At 47.3% G+C, this 17,477-nt stretch overlaps 1 protein-coding gene across 1 annotated transcript in view; it reads right to left on the reverse strand.

Moving 5' to 3' along the window:
- The window catches only part of ttn.1 (titin, tandem duplicate 1), a 147,589-nt gene that overhangs the window by 8,429 nt on the left and 121,683 nt on the right, over window positions 1–17,477 (reverse strand). Inside the window, exons 179-208 of the mRNA XM_062564885.1 lie at window positions 17,110–17,406; window positions 16,303–16,890; window positions 15,886–16,188; window positions 15,464–15,760; window positions 15,086–15,373; window positions 14,688–14,993; window positions 14,214–14,516; window positions 13,821–14,126; window positions 11,928–13,691; window positions 11,531–11,824; window positions 11,123–11,407; window positions 10,715–11,014; window positions 8,557–10,623; window positions 8,092–8,394; window positions 7,707–8,012; window positions 7,271–7,561; window positions 6,863–7,162; window positions 6,440–6,745; window positions 6,011–6,313; window positions 5,313–5,594; window positions 4,598–5,191; window positions 4,104–4,391; window positions 3,643–3,942; window positions 3,237–3,539; window positions 2,777–3,079; window positions 2,106–2,690; window positions 1,705–2,007; window positions 1,223–1,522; window positions 506–1,081; window positions 117–422 (exon numbers count right to left, since the gene is read on the reverse strand). Of these exons, the coding sequence (XP_062420869.1) occupies window positions 117–422; window positions 506–1,081; window positions 1,223–1,522; window positions 1,705–2,007; window positions 2,106–2,690; window positions 2,777–3,079; window positions 3,237–3,539; window positions 3,643–3,942; window positions 4,104–4,391; window positions 4,598–5,191; window positions 5,313–5,594; window positions 6,011–6,313; window positions 6,440–6,745; window positions 6,863–7,162; window positions 7,271–7,561; window positions 7,707–8,012; window positions 8,092–8,394; window positions 8,557–10,623; window positions 10,715–11,014; window positions 11,123–11,407; window positions 11,531–11,824; window positions 11,928–13,691; window positions 13,821–14,126; window positions 14,214–14,516; window positions 14,688–14,993; window positions 15,086–15,373; window positions 15,464–15,760; window positions 15,886–16,188; window positions 16,303–16,890; window positions 17,110–17,406 (13,347 nt within the window). The remainder of the gene's footprint in view (window positions 1–116; window positions 423–505; window positions 1,082–1,222; window positions 1,523–1,704; window positions 2,008–2,105; window positions 2,691–2,776; window positions 3,080–3,236; window positions 3,540–3,642; window positions 3,943–4,103; window positions 4,392–4,597; window positions 5,192–5,312; window positions 5,595–6,010; window positions 6,314–6,439; window positions 6,746–6,862; window positions 7,163–7,270; window positions 7,562–7,706; window positions 8,013–8,091; window positions 8,395–8,556; window positions 10,624–10,714; window positions 11,015–11,122; window positions 11,408–11,530; window positions 11,825–11,927; window positions 13,692–13,820; window positions 14,127–14,213; window positions 14,517–14,687; window positions 14,994–15,085; window positions 15,374–15,463; window positions 15,761–15,885; window positions 16,189–16,302; window positions 16,891–17,109; window positions 17,407–17,477) is intronic.

Here is a 17,477-nt window from a genome sequence, read left to right on the forward strand (position 1 = left end):
AACTTATTTTCAGAACGTTTCTCATAAAATGCAGATTGATGCAGTGTATTGCATCTTAAAGCTCACATTGTAAAACATTCAATTATTTAATTAAGTATTCTGAAGCATTTATTTACCAAGCTGGCTCTTGATAAGGATTGGGGACGCAAGTTCCAGTGGCTCACTGTTGCCATAGCGATTCTGGGCATAGACACGGAAGTAGTACCCTGCGCTGTCAATGAGGTTGGGTACGCGGCAAGATATGCCGTTGATGGATGATGACACTAGTTCCCACTCTGTGCCCTCCTTGTCCTCCCGTTTCTCCACGATGTAGTTGGTGATCATGCAGCCGCCGTCGTCCTGCGGTGGCTTCCAGCTAATTATGACGGAGTTCTTCAAGAGAGCATCCAGCACAATGGGACCCTGAGGCATCTCAGGTTTGTCTGGAAACAGCATTGATGTAATTTATAAATCTAGCACTCTATCACTCATAGGCACTTACTTCAATAAATACACACCAACATACCGTAAATCTCGACATTGAATGTGGCATCAGCTCTGCCAAAGTGGTTGTGCAGTCTAATCCTGTATTTTCCGCCGTGAATTCTGCGCTGCACATTTTTGATCACCAGGTGTGTGTAATGCTCGGTGGTCTCGATATTGAGGTCGTCTGTGTTCTCCAGGGTCTTTGCTCCATGCAGCCACATGATCTTTGGCTCAGGACGCCCAATGTAGACGGCATGGATACGCAAAGTGGATCCCAGGCCGGCGAAGTAGGTTTCCTTTAGCGGGTAATCAGGGTGGAAGGACGCTGCAGCCTCCAACACCAGAGTGCCCGTGGTCTCGGCTTCTCCGGCGTCGTTGATGGCCTTGCAGGTGTACTCACCCTCGTCTTCCTGCTGGTCCGTCATAATAGAAAGCGAGTGGTTGCGGCCGTCGGAGCTCATCTCATACTTGCGGGACTCAACAATCTCCTTGCCGGCATGGTACCACTTGATATCGGGGAGAGGTCTGCCAATAATCTGGCACTTCATGACGGCAGGTTGGCCAAGCTTGGCAGTCACTTCATCCATTTCCTTTCTCAGGCCTGGTTTAGTTTCAACTGTACATACAAAACCGGGATGAATATTTTGGTAAAGTGTGCTTTCATTTTGTAATGTCTCATAGATAAGGTTACTTTTGAAGAGCAGTTTGGGGAAATGCTTATAAAAAATATTCCCCTGTTATATCTCAGTGTACTCACCACTCAGTTTGGTCCTGATGCACGTGGCAGTCCTACGAGGTCTACTCATTCCGGTCTCATTCTCAGCAAACACTCTGAACTCGTACTCTGTTGCCTCAGCCAGTCCAGACACGGTGAACTCCTTTTCCTTCAGCCTCTGCTTATTGGACTTCTTCCAGGTACTCTCAATGGACTTCCTGTACTCCACCCAGTAGCCCATGACCTCCTTTCCACCATCGCACTCTGGAGCTTGCCAGCGGATGGTGATGAAGTTCTTTGTCACGTTCACTGTGTCGATTTCGCCTGGTTGACTTGGTTTGTCTGGAAGGAAAAACAAAAGTAATTTTTCAATTTTGTGACTTAACAACCCCTTTTCTTTTTCATTGTGATGCTGTTTTTTTAAAATGTTACTGAGAGAAAGAGACAGTATAGGTTTACTTGACTAATTGATTGGAGAATATCCCATTAAATATAGCGATGCTTTTAATTTTGTGGAAACTCACCGAATGGATCCTTGCATGTGACCGGGTCAGACACAGGACCAGCCTCGCTCTCACCGATGTTGTTGACAGCAACAATGCGGAACTGGTAGTCTGCGTCCGGGGTGAGCCCAGGCACGGTAAACATGGTGGAAGCAATCTTGGTCTGGTGTCGGGACCACATTTCAGCCGATACCACCTTGTACTCAACAAAGTAGCCAGTGATGGCAGAACCACCGTTGTCTTTTGGTCTGGACCAAGCCAATGCCACAGAGCTCTTGGTGACGTCCAGGATCTCTGGTTGGGTGCTTGGAGGCTCAGGGGCACCTAGTTTAAAACAATGGTGAGTTTTATTTTTAGTCTCTACTAAATGGTTTCTAATACTGATCAAAAGAAACTTAAGAATGAAGAAGTGAAAGACTTACAGATAGGAGTCTTGGGTACCAGTGGCTGCTCTGACTTCAAAGAGGCGCTGATACCAAAGGAATTTTCGGCTGTGATCTTGAAGTGGTACTCGGTACCCTCCTTCAGGCCCTTGATAACCAGCTGAGTGTCGGTCACTCTAGAGTCCACGGTGTACCAGGCATTTCTGGCCGCCTCGCGTCTTTCTACGATGTAACCCAGGATCTCTGAGCCACCATTGTCTGCAGGCATCTTCCAGGTGACCTTGACAGAGTTGGCCTGAATTTCCTCAAAGACCAACGGTCCCACCGGTGCACATGGGCGGCCAATGACCTTCACCTTGATTTGGGCCTTCTTCTTGCCAACCCTATTCTCTAACAGGAGGTCGTACACTCCAGAATCACTCCTCTCAGCTCCCTTGATCACTAACTCACTTGCGTCCTCTGTAGAGGCAATCATGGCCTTGGTGGAGACCGCGCCGCTATCCTTGGACCATTTGCAGGATGGATGAGGTTTACCCTTGATGGGCACGGAGAGTCTAACCACACCTCCGTGGCGTACAACGTACACGTCTTTGTATTTCAGCTCAAGGTCATAGTCAGGAGATTCTGGAGGGCAATGACAGTTACTAAAGTTAATTCGACACATTTTTGAAGTACAAGTGACAGCAGTTAATGTAACACTAAATTCTTACCAAGCATCTCAGTCACAGACACAGTTCCAGGAACTTCAGCAGGTTCTCCGGAGCCGCCGGCATTACAAGCCATCACACGGAATTTGAACTCCTCTCCTTGAGGCATTTTGGTCAGTGTGTACTCGCAAATTAAAGAAGGCGTTGTGTTGCACTTGATCCAAGGCATGGTTCCCACCTTCTGCATCTCGATCAGGTAACCATCCAGCCTAGCATCTCCCTCATCATCTGGAGGACTCCATGCCAGTGACACAGAGGACTTGGTTGTATCTGTGATCCTTGGGTTCTGAGGACAGCCAGGTGGATCTGAGCGGAGAAGAGGAGCTTGTCAGTATGTTTAGCTACTGCTACAAAAAAATTTAGTGAGTATGTGCCATCGCTGTTAAGACTTCAGATACCACCCCACTGTAATCAGGTTAATGCAAAGATCCAAATCAGGTTGTCTTTGAAAAGGTTGTCTTACCGATGGGATCTGTTGCCACTGCTGGTTTGGAGACCAGACTTGGTTTGCTGTGTCCTCTAGCATTGATGGCAATGATTCTGTGTTCATACTCCAGGCCCTCGATGAGCTCTGTTGATCTGTATCTAGTCATGGTGATGGGATTCTTGTTTGCACGCACCCATCTGTCTGACCGGACTTCTTTGCGCTCAATAATGTATCCAGACACCTCAAGACCACCGTCTTCTTCTGGTGGGTTCCAGGCCACGGTCATGCCGTCACGAGAAACATCGAAGATGGTTGGACGGCCAGGGGGTCCGGGAACATCTGCGGGGGAGGAGAAAGAGAAACACGTTACCATACCTCTGTTGACACAGTGTCTATGATACTTGTAGCTACTTCTGTAACCTTTTTAAAAAGAAAGTCTTACTCTTCAAGCTCTTGCAGGTGATGATCTCAGATTGAAGGAATTCTCCAGTGCCATAGCGATTCATGGCAGCTGCACGGAAGACGTACTCATCTCCCTCAATCAGTTTCTCAAACTTAAAGGTGGGTCGGCTGACAGAATCGCAGACGGGCACCCAGCCAGGTCTGTGAGCATCACGCTGCTCTACTGCATAGCCACTGATGGGAGCTCCGCCATCTCTGGCTGGAGGATCCCAGCTGCAGGTGACGGTGGTAGCGTCGATTTCATCAATCCTGAACGGTCCGGTTGGTTCATCAGGTTTAGCTGATAAAAGGCAATTTACAGGAGCGATTGTTATAGTCAACATGGTGGTCTGACCTTAATGGTGTACATTTAGAAATTAATTCATTGCAAGCAGCAGCATTGATGAGCATCGGCAATGATTAATCAAACTAAGTAACAAAATGTTCCTTTTGGTTCCTTACAGAGGATGATGACCTTGATGACCTCGGTGATGACGCCGACAACGTTCTTCACCTCCAGCACGTAGTCACCGGAGTCATCGATGGTGGTCTCAGATATGGTCAGCTTAGAGAACTTGCCGGTGCTCTTGATCTTGATGCGATCTGTGTTTTTGATCTTGTTATCTCTGAAGTACCAGGAGCAGACGGGAGGAGGCCTGCCAACGATAGGCAAGTCCAACTCTAGAGTCTTGCCGGCCACAACATTGAAGACCTTCTGAGGAATACTGGAGAAGTCCACAATGGGCATTACTGGAAAAGGAAAAGGATGGAAATTTAGTTTACATTTTACTTGTTGTGTATCTGCAGATTTCTAGAGACCAACGTAGCAGCTACACAGTTTTCTTGATAAGCCTGGATTTTTCTCTCTTCCTGTTTCACATCACCTTGATCATAAAGAGGGTAATGTTTTTACTAAATGTTTCTGCGTAAAACAGGCAGTGTTTAACCGTTGTTACCTCTCTGTTCTTGTACAGTGATGGCAGTAACCAGCTCTTTGGGCTCGCTGGCTCCTCTACTGTTGATTGCTTTGATTCTAAACAAGTACTGCTCGCCCTCGTTCAGCTTCTCGATGGTGTGTTCAAAGTCCGTGGTCTTCAGCGTGGCCACCTTCATCCACTTGTCGGTGCCAATTTTGCTGGCCTCGATGGCATAGCCTGTCAGTCTGCTACCGCCGTCGTGTTCGGGTTTATCCCAGCCCAGGATTACAGTGCTCTTGGTGACGTCGATCATCTCCAGCTTGCGTGGCGGCAAGGGCACGTCACAAACCAGGATGACGTCGGGAGTCTCGCACGGCTCACCGATGCCATAGATGTTCTCTGGGAGGACCCGGAAGTAGTACAGCATGCCCTCCATGAGGCCGTCGATCTTGTACGAGGTTTTACTGCACTTGGTGGTGACTGTCTTGTAGGCCCTCATAGAGGCCTCCCGCCTTTCAATGATAAAGTTGTTAACAGGAGCACCGCCATCGACAGTTGGGGCTTCCCAAGAAATGGTTGCAGACTCCTTGGTGAGCTCCTTGATCTTAATTGGTCCAGTTGGTCCAGGAGTATCTAACAATAAAAATAATAGTTTGTCAACATTTCCAAAAGCTATGTAAATGTTCTACAACAAATCAACAAATCAAAGCCCCATGTATGTATGTATGAATGACAATTCGATTCACTGACTTACCATACACCTTCACCAGAATGTTGACTTCCTGTTTCCCGGCAGAATTCTCGGCCACCAATGTGTACTTGCCGGCATCGTAGCGGTGAACCCTATCGATGATAAGTGTGGTAGATCCGGTGGTGATGTCGATGAAGCCTCTGTTGTGGAGATCAGCACCTGGTTTGCTCCAAGTGATGGCGGGAGCGGGACGACCGCTAACTTTCACAAACAGGCGGAGGGATCCACCAGCGCGCAGGCAGATGGTCTTCTTCAGGTCATCATGAAGCTCAAAGTCAGGAATTTCTGGGGGAAATAATGAATTTGTTATTTCCAATGTTTTCCAGACAAAATGCTAATAAACTATTAAATACTTTTTGTTATTATGTTTAATTTATTAAACAAAGTTTAAATGGTTGACGGGGGCTCATGGAGTAGTGTGATGCGCTGGGAGCCGCAAGGTTGGTGGTTCGAATCCCGGCTGCCCCATGTCAAAGTGTCTCTGAGCAAGAAACCCAACCCCTAACTGCTCCCCAGCCAAAAATGTAACGCATGGGTTATAATGCAATGTAAGTCGCTTTGGATAAAAGCATCAGTTAAATGACATGTAATGTAATGTAAACCAAATGTATATCTGCTGTGCAGCTATTGAGTATTAAGGGACATATTTTCTCATCCCTCTATCAAGGTACCAGATGTTGTTGTTTTTCCAGTTTCCTTACCGATTCTCTCTACTGGCTCAGTTTCAGCGCATGGTTCACTGAAGTCTCCAGTACCGTTGATGTTGAAGCCGGCCACTCTGAAGCAGTACTTCTTTCCCTCTGAAAGTCCAGTCACTACGTGCTCTGCAGCACGTAATGTCTTTTCGTGGGCCTTCTTCCACCCCTCATCTCCGGCCTCCTGCATCTCCAGGATGTAGCCCATCACATCAGCTCCTCCGTCATCCACGGGGCGGGACCAGGCTAGGCTGATGCTGTCGGCATGAGTGTCGATGATACGAGGGATGGAAGGAGGAGCAGGGGTGCCTGAGAACAGAGGATACAGGAATGATGATTAATTGGTCTGCAATGTTTTTAAGCCTCCACTAATGTGTTCATAGACATTGTTACCTATTAGTCATGTGACAAAAGACCTATAAAGATCTGACTTACATGTTGGCTCTCTGCAAACAACGTACAGAGAGACCTCGCTGGGTTCGCTTTCTCCGGCCTTGTTGATGGCCGTCACTCTGAACTGGTAGATGTTGCCTTCGGTCAAACCAGAAACCTTTAGCGTGGTGTCCAGGAAAGCTCCGTCCCTGTTCACCTTCACCCAGCGGGCACTCTTTCTCTCGTGCCTCTCCACCAGGTAGTGAACAATCGGGCTGCCGCCATCACTCTCTGGCTTCAGCCACTCAATGGTGGCAAAGTCTTGTCCTGACACCAAGATCTCTGGAGAACCAGGAGGGGTCGGGACAGCTGGGGAGAGGGAAGGTGGTTTAAAGCATTGGACGATATGAGTATTTAATTCACTCTTTAAGTCTAATGGTCTATTACTTTTGGATTTTGGAAATATTATTAACAATAATCACTCACTGAAAGTGTTTCTGGCGACCATAGGCTGGGACTGCAGGGGGACTCCAGCTCCATATTTGTTGACTCCCCGGACCCTGAACAGGTATTCTGTGTTCTTGAACAGGCCCGTGATGTTGCAGGTCAGCTCTTTGCACTCGGGGTGCATGATGACCCAGTTGAGTCTGTTGGTGTCCCGCCTTTCTACAATGAAGTGGGAGATCTCGTCGCCGCCATCTTCGAGAGGAGGCTTCCAGCTCAGTGCGCACGACTCCTCTGTGATCTTGCTGATCTCAATGCAGCCTTCACACACTCCGGGGGTGTCTGGAAAAACAAATAAACCAATTTTGACACTCATTCAGATAACTACGACAAACTTATACTTGAAGTCAACTAATACTTTGAGTGTATACTGCCAGCGATCTATCTTACCAAGCACTTTGACGTTGACCTCAGCAGTCTTGGTTCCGCTTACGTTACGGACAGTGAGGATGTACTTTCCGGTGTCATCTCTGTCACAGAACTTGATGATGGCCATGGCCTTGGTGGCGGTATACTGCAGGTTGTACTTTTCACACAACTCTAGATCCCTGGTTCCCTTTGCCCAGGAAGCCTTGGGGTCCGGTCTGCCTCCCACAGCCGCGTCCAGAACCAGGTCTGAACCGGCTCTGACCTGGACAGTCTCAGTCAGGAGTTTGCTGTCCAGCTGGGCCTTTGGAGGCTCTATTGGGTGGGAAAAGGCACATTAGAATTCATTCTATATGCTTAAGCCTTAAGGTGTTGATGACACTCTGCAGGACAGATTAGACTTTCATGTCAATGTTATTGTTTGTATTGTATGGTATGTAATCTCAGTGGTTGAACTCACCAAAGTCGGTCTTGCACTGCACAGAGCCAGTGGACTCTGAGGGGATGCTGAACACCTGGTTGGCATTTTTAGCGATGACTCTGAACTCATATGGTTCTCCTTCTCCCAGGGCGGTAACCGTATAGAAAGTGTCTATCACATTTGTGTAGTTGCACTTGAGCCAGCGGCCTTCACCAGTCAATGTGTAGGGCTTACGCTCGATGATGTAGCCTGCAATCGGACTACCACCATCGTTCAGTGGAGCTGACCATTTCAGGGACACAGTGGTTCTCGTGACATTTGTGACTTCTGGCTTACTTGGTGAATCTGAAAAACAGATCAGACATGTCAGATTTATGGAGTAAAACACCTCTAGATAGTGTTATCCTAAACTGTAAATACTCACCAACTGGGTTTTGAGCAATTGCTCCCTTGGAGGCCTCGCTGGCTTTGCTTAGCCCGGCACTGTTCATGGCGTAAACCCTGAACTGGTACTCTAGGCCTTCAACAAGGCCTTCCATACTGCAGTAGCACTCAAAGCAAGGGATCTTGTTCTCCCTAACCCACAGGATATTATTCCTTTCTTTCTTCTCGATCCAGTAGCCTGTTACCTTGCTTCCGCCATCATGATAGGGCTCTTCCCATTTTAGGGTCATTGTGTTGGAAGTGACATTGAAGACCGAAGGCCTTGTAGGAGGTCCAGGAGGTGCTGTGATGAAAAAAATATAATTTGTAAAAAAAAATTACGGTCCCTTTAATGCCAGCCTGATTCAGTGAAATATTTTTTATGAATGTTAACAGTGGAAGAAATGCTTAAAATCTGCATCTATTCTATAAAATTCTGTGAAAAGGTTTTGGAAGTTGTACTTACTGAAAGGATGCTCTGCAACAATAGTCTCCGACTCAGTGTGCTTGCTCACACCGAATCTATTCTCAGCAGAGACCCTGAATGTGTACTGCATGTACTTGGTCAAGTTACCAACATCGAGAGACGTGCGCTTCACGCTGGAGTTGATCAGCTGCCAGGCAGTGGAGCCGGACTCCCGCTTTTCCACGATGTAGTTGGTGATTTCAGTGCCACCGTCATCCTCTGGTGCTTGCCAGTCAATGACGCAGGACTCCGAGGTAATGGATGAGATTTCGATGGGTCCGGTTGGAGGACTGGGTCTGCCAGTGACATTAACTTCGATAGTGAAGGTCCTGGTTCCTGCCACGTTCTCCAGAGTCAGGTAGTATTTACCACCATCGCCTCTCATGGCCTCCTTGACTGAGATGCTGGTTCTGTCCTTTGTTGTTTGGATGGAGACTCTGTCTGAGTTCTTTAGCCTCATCTCTTCCAGCTTCCAGGAGACCTTAGGAGCAGGTCTACCACTAATGGGAACATCAATGATGAAGGTTTTGCCAGAATTACATGTGACAAGCTGGTTGGTGATCTCACTGAGGTCAGCAGCAGGCTCAATATGAGGCTCTTTGACCAGCACAGGGGCCAGAGTTTCCCTGGGTGTGCTGGAACCTGATTCATTCTTGGCCTTCACACGGAAGTCGTACTCATTGCCCTTGTTGAGCTTTTCAACCACATAGGTGAGATTACTGGTGTTCGCAACCACTACCCATTTGTCTGTACCCTTTGCCTTGGCCTCGATGATGTAGCACTGGATGCGGCTCCCGCCGTCGTGCTCGGGTTTCAGCCAGCCCAGCGAAACAGAGTTGTCTGTGGTGTCCAGGATGTCCAATCTCTTTGGCGATGCTGGCTCTGCGGTGGCAATGACGGGCTCAGTGAGCTCAAACACCTCACCGATGCCATTCTGGTTCTCGGCTGAGACCCTGAAAAAGTAAGGCACTCCCTCCAACAGGTCCTGTATCTTCAGGAACTGCTGCTTGCATTTGCCACCAGACTGCTGCCATGTGCGACGGCTGGCCTCACGCCTCTCAACAATATAGTGATGGATTCGTGCTCCACCGTCATTGAGAGGAGGCTCCCAGATAAGTGTGACAGAGCCTCTGGACACCTCCTTTAAGGCAACAGCTTGTGGAGGTCCAGGACTGTCCAGGACTTTTACGGTAAATGTAACGGCTTTGCTGCCACTAGCGTTCTCAAGGTTAACAGTGTATTTGCCCGTATCATTTCTTGAACAGTTTTCAATTGTTAAAGAACTGTAGCCATCTGTAGTGTTGACCTCTGACATGACACCCAGCTCGCCTTCTTCTTTTACCCATGTGGCATTGGGAACTGGCTTTCCTCTGAAGTGGATGCCCAGGCAAACTGAGCCTGAAGGCTTGACAATGTGTGTCTGCTTGAAGGTGGCGTCCAGATCCACTTGTGGTGGTGTTAGTCTGTCAGCAGCCCGAGCTGGCTCGGGAATCTCCGTGGCATCGCCTCTGCCTACATGGTTTACAGCTGCAACGCGTAACTTGTACTCGGCTCCTGTCTGTAGACCAGTCACCGTGTAATTTGTTTCTGCCACCAGCTCCTCGTTTACTCTCTTCCATTCAGTCTCTTCTCCCTTTAACATTTCAACGATGTAGCCCATGACCACCATGCCTCCATCGTCTGCGGGCCTGGACCATTCCAGGCTGATGGAGGTATTGGTGGAGTCAGACACGCAGACCACAGATGGAGCACAAGGAATATCCTTAGGCTCAGCAGCCTTGATGGGCATAGAGATGCTGCTTGGAGCTCCAACACCAGCGTCATTCACAGCCATGACACGGAACTCGTATTCAATGTCCTCTGTTAGGTGAAGAACCTTGTGAGCACATTCGACGATGGGCTTCTTGGTTGTAACCTTGTAGAATCGGACAGTCTTCTTTTCCCGTTTCTCCAGAACGTAATGCTGAATGGGATTTCCTCCGTCAGATGTTGGAGGAGTCCACATCAGTGTAATGCTCTCTCCTGTTGTCTCAGTGGCGTCAGGAGTGCCGGGAGCATCAGGAGTAGCTGAGTGAAAACATTTTGTTAGATTGGTAAATTATTCGCGAAATATAGAAAACTAGAAAATGCATATAAAAAAATGAAACTTTGCACTTACTGTATTGCATCTGTGCAATGACTGGGCTGGACTCCAAAGGTCTACCAACACCAAACTTATTAACGGCTGAAGTCCTGAACTGGTACTCATTGGTCTTGATGAGTTTAGTTACATTGAAAGTGCACTCGGCACAATCGTCTGACACCAGAGACCAAGAAATCTTGGCGGTCTCACGCTTCTCAACAATGTAATGCGTGATCTCGGAGCAGCCGTCGTTTTCAGGTGGGTTCCAAGTCAGGGTGCATTTACCCTCTGAAATGTTGCTGAAAGTTATGGGTCCAACCGGCTCCCCAGGTGTGTCTGCATCACACGGGAGTGTGAGGTTGAAGTTAACATGAATAAATAAAAATAAAAAGTGGTGTACAACTTCACTGCGCTATAAAGAGTAAATATTTCAATTCTGCGTACCTTGAACTTGGACAAGGATGCCCTCCTTCCTGCTTCCTGATCCATTAGTAGCCTCCACAGTGTAGTAGCCACTGTGTGTACGATCGGCGTCCCTCACAAACAGGGTGCTGGATCCAGCTATGTTGATGATGTCCATCATCTTCTTTGTGACCTCAACATCATCTCTAAACCAAACGACCTTGGGAACGGGGCGTCCGGTGATGGTCACTTTTAGCCGGATGTTGTCTCCTGCTTTCACTGTCAGACCCTCAAAGTACTCCGGGCCAAACTCGATGTTTGGAGAAGCTAGTTTAAAGGGTAAGGGCATGGATTAGTACAGCATTTTGTTTTTAACTTGCCACTCAAAGACAATTAACAAAATAGTTAAACTGCTAATATTCATCCTCCCTCCAAGTTCTTCTTACTCACCGTTCTCACTTCTGACCACAATCAAACCAGAGGAGTTTGACGGAGGACTAACAACCCCGATTGCATTGCGGGCGGTCACTCTGAATTCATAGCGCTCGTTCATTGCCAACCCGGTGACGGTGTAAAGGCAGTCGTGTACGTCGGTCAAGTTGGCCTTGAACCAGCGTCCATGTCCTTGGCGTTTTTCAAGGTTATAGCTGGTGATCTTGCTACCACCATCGCGTTTTGGAGCGTCCCATTTCAGAGTGACCGAGTCACTCGTCACATCCGTGTAGTCGGGCTGACCAGGAGGATCTGCAGGACATCAGGGAATTATTAGATTAATGTTAGCACTTTCACTCTACTCCAAATCTAAACTGGCTATTTTTCTTATGAAATAGAAAAAATCTGCACTCACCAACAGGACTGACAGCCATGTTTGGCTTGCTCTCATCACTCATTCGGCTGAAGCCAGCATCGTTCTGTGCGTAGACTCTGAAGGAGTACTCCAGACCTTCTATGAGCTCCAAGATTCGGAAATCGGTTTCTTTGATTAGCACAGTGTTAACTTTTTGCCACATGAAGCTGTTCTTTTCCCTCTTCTCCACATGGAAGCCCTGGATAGGGGTACCGCCGTCATAGATGGGCTGCTCCCACTGGATGGTCATGCCATCGTTGGTGATGTTGTATACTACGGGCTTGCCTGGGGGGCCTGGAGGCCTGAACTGGTGCTTGGCAATGACCATCTGAGAGATGAGAGGGTCGCTGACTCCGTATCTGTTCTCAGCACAAACTCTGAACTGGTATTGGACACCCTTAATCAAGTTGGGGACCTTGAATTGAGTATCCTCCACACTGGAGCAGACCATCTTCCAGTTGGACTGGGTGGCATCACGCTTCTCTACGGCGTAGCAGGAGATGTCTCCACCACCGTCGTCATTGGGTTCATCCCAGGAGATCATGATGCTCTCAGCTCTCACTTCATCCAGGCGGATGGGTCCAACAGGCTTTGATGGAGGTCCAAGTGTGACGACATAGATGTGGAATGATTTCCTACTGATTTTATTGTCAAGAGTCAGAGTGTATTTACCCTCAATCTCCTTGGTTACATTCTTGATAATTAGAGTGGCTTTGTTGTCTGTCTTCTTGAAGCGGATTACGTCACTCTCCTTCAGAGGCAGGTTGTCCTTCAGCCACAGAATAGAAGGTTTGGGTTTACCTACGTATGGCAGCTCGATGTGCACATTGTGACCCAGGCGAACATTGAGGCGGCCACTTGGGTACTCGGCAAGGCTTGCCTCAGGTGTGATGATGTAGTCAATAACCTTTATAGGCCCAATCTCAACAAAGTCACTCTTACCCTTTTCATTCCTTGCAGCAATTCTAAATAATACTTCTGAGTGCTCCTTGAGTTTCTTGACTTCAAACTCACACTGTCGGCTCGTTCCTGCCATTGACCAATCCCCGTCCTTGAGCTTCTGCTCAATGACATAGTCAGAGATGATGCTGCCGCCATCGTAATCAGGCTTAAGCCACTGCAGAGTAACAGAGGTCTTCGATGAATCCTTCATAGAAATGTCTTTGACTGGTCCTGGAGTCTCTGTGGCCTTCACAGGCTCAAGTGTTTCACACGGATCTCCAACGCCGTTCTCATTCTCTGCCAACACGCGGAAGAAGAAGGATGTCTTCTCTGAAAGGTCTTCAATGGTGTATGTTGTGTCCGTGCATTTGGTTGTCACTGCAGAGTAGGATCTCTTGGAGGAGTCCCTCTTCTCAACAATGTAGTTAGTGATCTCAGCACCGCCATCGAGAAGTGGAGCCTCCCAGCACAGAGTGACTAGTCCACGGGTTACATCCTTAAGGACCAGGTTCCTGCACTGAGCTGGAGTATCCTGAACCTTCACGTGCAGGGTTAGCGACTTCGGCTCTCCAACACCGTTCTCGATCTTCAATGTGTACTTTCCGGTGTCCAGCTTGGTCACCTCACGCATGACGAGAACCGTAGCAGTGTCTGAGTGGTGGAACTCGTATTTGGAGTCATGATTAATACATTCTTCTCCCTTACTCCAGGACGCACTGGGAGCAGGTCTCCCCTTCAGAGGAACTGACAGCTCCACATCCTTGCCGGCTTTCACAATATAGTGTGTTCTCATGGCTACATCTGAGTCAATCTGGGCCTCCTCTGTGAAGTGAATGAAAAATACCTATCGTCACACAGGGACTATTATATTTGAACAATGTTAAAACCAACTAGACATACATGTCACATGCTGAACACATTTCACAATTTCAATATGTATGATTGATTTACCCAGGATATCCTTGGCTTGTGTTGGCTCAATCATCTCCAGAGACTCTCCTTGGCCAGCACAGTTGACAGCAGAAACTCGGAAGAAATAGTTGACGTCTGGTTGTAAGTCGTGGACTGTGTATTCTGTGGTCTTGACCTCTCCCCTGGAGGTAACCATGGCCCATTCTGTTTCTCCCTCTACAAGCTTCTCCACCATGTAGCTGATCACCTCACTGCCTCCATCCCATTCTGGCTTGGACCAGCCCAAGGTGATGGAGGTCTTTGTGGAGTCCATCACCTTCAGCTTACAAGGCTCATCCGGTGGATCTGCAAGCAGAATGTGTTTGCTCAGTGGAAGTGTACCGTATTAATCTCTCGTTATGCTGGAAAATCTGTGAATGTTGGACCACTTACCAACTGGGTCTGCAGCTTTGTAGTAGTCTGACGCATCAGAGAATGGTCCGTCTCCAGCCTTGTTAATGGCACAGATGCGATATTGGTACTCGTTTCCTTCTGTCAGATGGTAGACGGTCTGTTTGATGCCAGTGACGGGTTCTTTGTAAACTCTGATCCAGCGCAAGCTCTTCTTGTCCCGTCTTTCCAGGTAGTAGCCCGTCACGGCGCTCCCTCCGTCTACACCTGGTTTGTCCCATTCCACCACCATGGTGGACTTGGTTATGGTGTTGACCTCAGGAGTACGAGGCTGTCCAGGAGTTACTATAGCAATGTACATCAAACACATTAAGAAATAATAAGGACTGCAGAGTAGTGCATTTAGTTAATGCAGACATTTAAAGGAACGTAAAGCTGTAGACACTCAATCATAAAATCTCCTCTAACTTAATTCTCACATTGTGAGCCCACAGCGTCCTAGAACCCATAACTCACCAAAGGCATTCTTAGCGATGACAGGCTCAGACACCAGTGGCTCTCCAACGCCGTACTTATTAACGGCCATCACGCGGAACACATATTCGTTTCCACGCAACAACTTGCTGGCGGTGGCGTAGGTCTCCTCATGCTTGTCCGAAATTGTCGACCAGACTACTCGGCTGGTTTCACGCCTCTCAACGATGTAGTGGGTCACCTTGAAACCGCCCTGGTCGGATTCGGGCACAGGCTGCCAGCTGAAGGTTATTTTGTCTTCTGTGACCGAGTTGAATATAATCGTGCCAGCAGGGGGTCCAGGTTTGTCTAAGGGTTATAAGATATAGGAATTAATCAAGACCATCATTCTGTTCAGAATTATGGAAATATGAAAAGGTGAGGCAAGAATTTGTAAATACCTAGGATTTCAATCCTGATAGTTGCAGATGCTGAGCCCAGAACATTCTTGATCTTGATGTCATATGAGCCGGTGTCAAAGCGAGCTGCATCCTTAATCAGCACAGCAGAAGAGTCAGTGGTGCTTTCAACAGACAGTTGAGAAGATGTCACAAGCTCTTTTCCGTCTTTGAGCCACTCAATGGTCGGTAGAGGTTTGGCGATGATTCCAACTCCGAGCTTGACTGAAACTCCAGCTTTGAACTGAACCACGTCCAGATACTCTGGAGGAAGGTCAATGACAGGGCCACCTGTGGGACACAAGATATTTACTTAAGTAATGTATATTTAAATCAAAGAAACAAAAAAAGAGATACATACAATGACATACAAATACATACCGGATGCGTCAACACAAGTGACTGGGCCAGCGATGAGAGATGGGTTGCTGACGGACCCAACAGCATTCTTGGCGTATACTCTGAACTCATAAGTCTCGTCCTGGTTCAGTCCAGAAACCTTGAAGCCCAGCTCAATAATGTTTGTGAAGTTGGCCTTCACCCATCTGCCACTGGCAGCTTCTCTCCTCTCCACACTGTAGCCGGTAATCTTGCTGCCGCCGTCATATGGAGGCCTCTGCCAGGCCAGTTTGACTGAGTTCTTGGTGACTTCTGAGATGTGGACATTTGCTGGAGGCTCTGCAAAATGAAAGTGTGAAAGACTCAATGCTAGTGAAACAGTCTAGTTGTGGACGTTTTTATATTATTTAATGTTAATGTTATGGGTCACCATAACATAAAGTGTTAACATTAAAAACACTTACCGCAGGCATCAATAGCAAGAACCTCTTCAGAGGTCTTGCTCAACTTTCCAATACCGGCGGCATTTTCAGCTGCCACCTTGAATTCATAGATGAGGCCAGGGCAGATGTTTGTAACTCGCCACTGGTTTCCTGAGATCGGTGTCTTATTGACCTTCTGCCAAAGGATGCTGCTCCTTTCCTTCATCTGGAGATGATATCCAATCACAGTGTTTCCACCATCATTGACCGGCTCATTCCAGCAGACTGTGAAGCTCTCTCTGGATACAAAGTCCAGCCATGGTGTGGATGGAGGCCCAGGGATAGCTGTAATAATAATAATAATAATACTTAACTTTTATATAGCGCTTTTCTACAATACCCAAAGATGCTTTACATGGGGCAAAAAACCCACACAATTTTCCTTTCACAATTACTTACTGTATGGAAGCTTGATCATGATTGGCTTAGTGTCAATGTGGTCACTGACACCGAAGCGATTCTCAGCCTTGATTCTGAACTGATATTCCTCTCCCTTGGTCAACTTAGTCACCTTGATTGAACTTCTGGCAATGCTAGTTGACACCTCTGCCCAGTTGGGAGTGCTGGTTTCACGTTTCAGAACAATGTAGTTGGTAACAGGACTGCCACCATCATACTCTGGAACCGCCCATTTCAGATGTACCGTGGTTTCTCCGACTTCACCAACCTCGATTGGACCAATGGGAGGTCCGGGTCTGTCCATCACAACAAAGATTAGGAAGACCTTGGCGGTACCTCCGGCATTAGAGGCGGTGATTTCATATTTGCCAGCATCAGTTGCAATGCTCTCATTTAGAGTGATGATTAGGCTGTCTGGAGTTACTACAGTTAGCAGCCTCTTGGATCCCTGGATAACAACATTGTTCCTGGACATAGTGACCTTAGCCATGGGCCTGGCAGTAAGAGGAATCTCAAAAGTAAGGTTGGATCCTGCTCTCACATAGACTGTGTTCTTGGGGTAATTCTTCATGTCAAATTCAGGAGCCTCTGTTTGAAAAGAAAACATGAAGGTTAAAATTCCATTGCTTTTAAGACCAATACATAAACAATACATGGTAATACAAAATTCTCACACATTATTTAATATGTATACCTTTGAAGAAAATCAATTAGAAAACAATACATACAATAATATTATTTGTGCATAAACTCCTGTTTTCTGGGGACATAAATAATTAATAATTTCAACAAGTCAAAAGATAGTACCGTGTATTTCCTTGACGATAACTGGTATGATCATCTCCTTTGGTTCACTAAGTCCGGCATGGTTCTCGGCACGGACTCTGAAATAGTACTCTGCACACTCCCTCAGGTTTTTAATGGTGTGGTTCATGGTCTTCACAGTGGCACACTTCACCCACTTGGTTTGTCCCTTCTCCAGGGCATCAATGAGGTAACTAGTGACTCTGCTGCCGCCATCGTATTCCGGTCTTGTCCAGGCAATTGTAACGCTGTCCTTGGTAACATTTGCCACTCCAAGTTTCATCGGTATACTTGGTACCTCTGGAAGAAATAGTGGGACATTTCATTTGGACAATTTTTTCAAATGTTGAAGATTGTGTAACATGTTTTTA

This window comes from Pungitius pungitius, chromosome 10 (genome assembly GCF_949316345.1).
Source record: "Pungitius pungitius chromosome 10, fPunPun2.1, whole genome shotgun sequence".
Taxonomy (NCBI): Eukaryota; Metazoa; Chordata; class Actinopteri; order Perciformes; family Gasterosteidae; genus Pungitius; species Pungitius pungitius.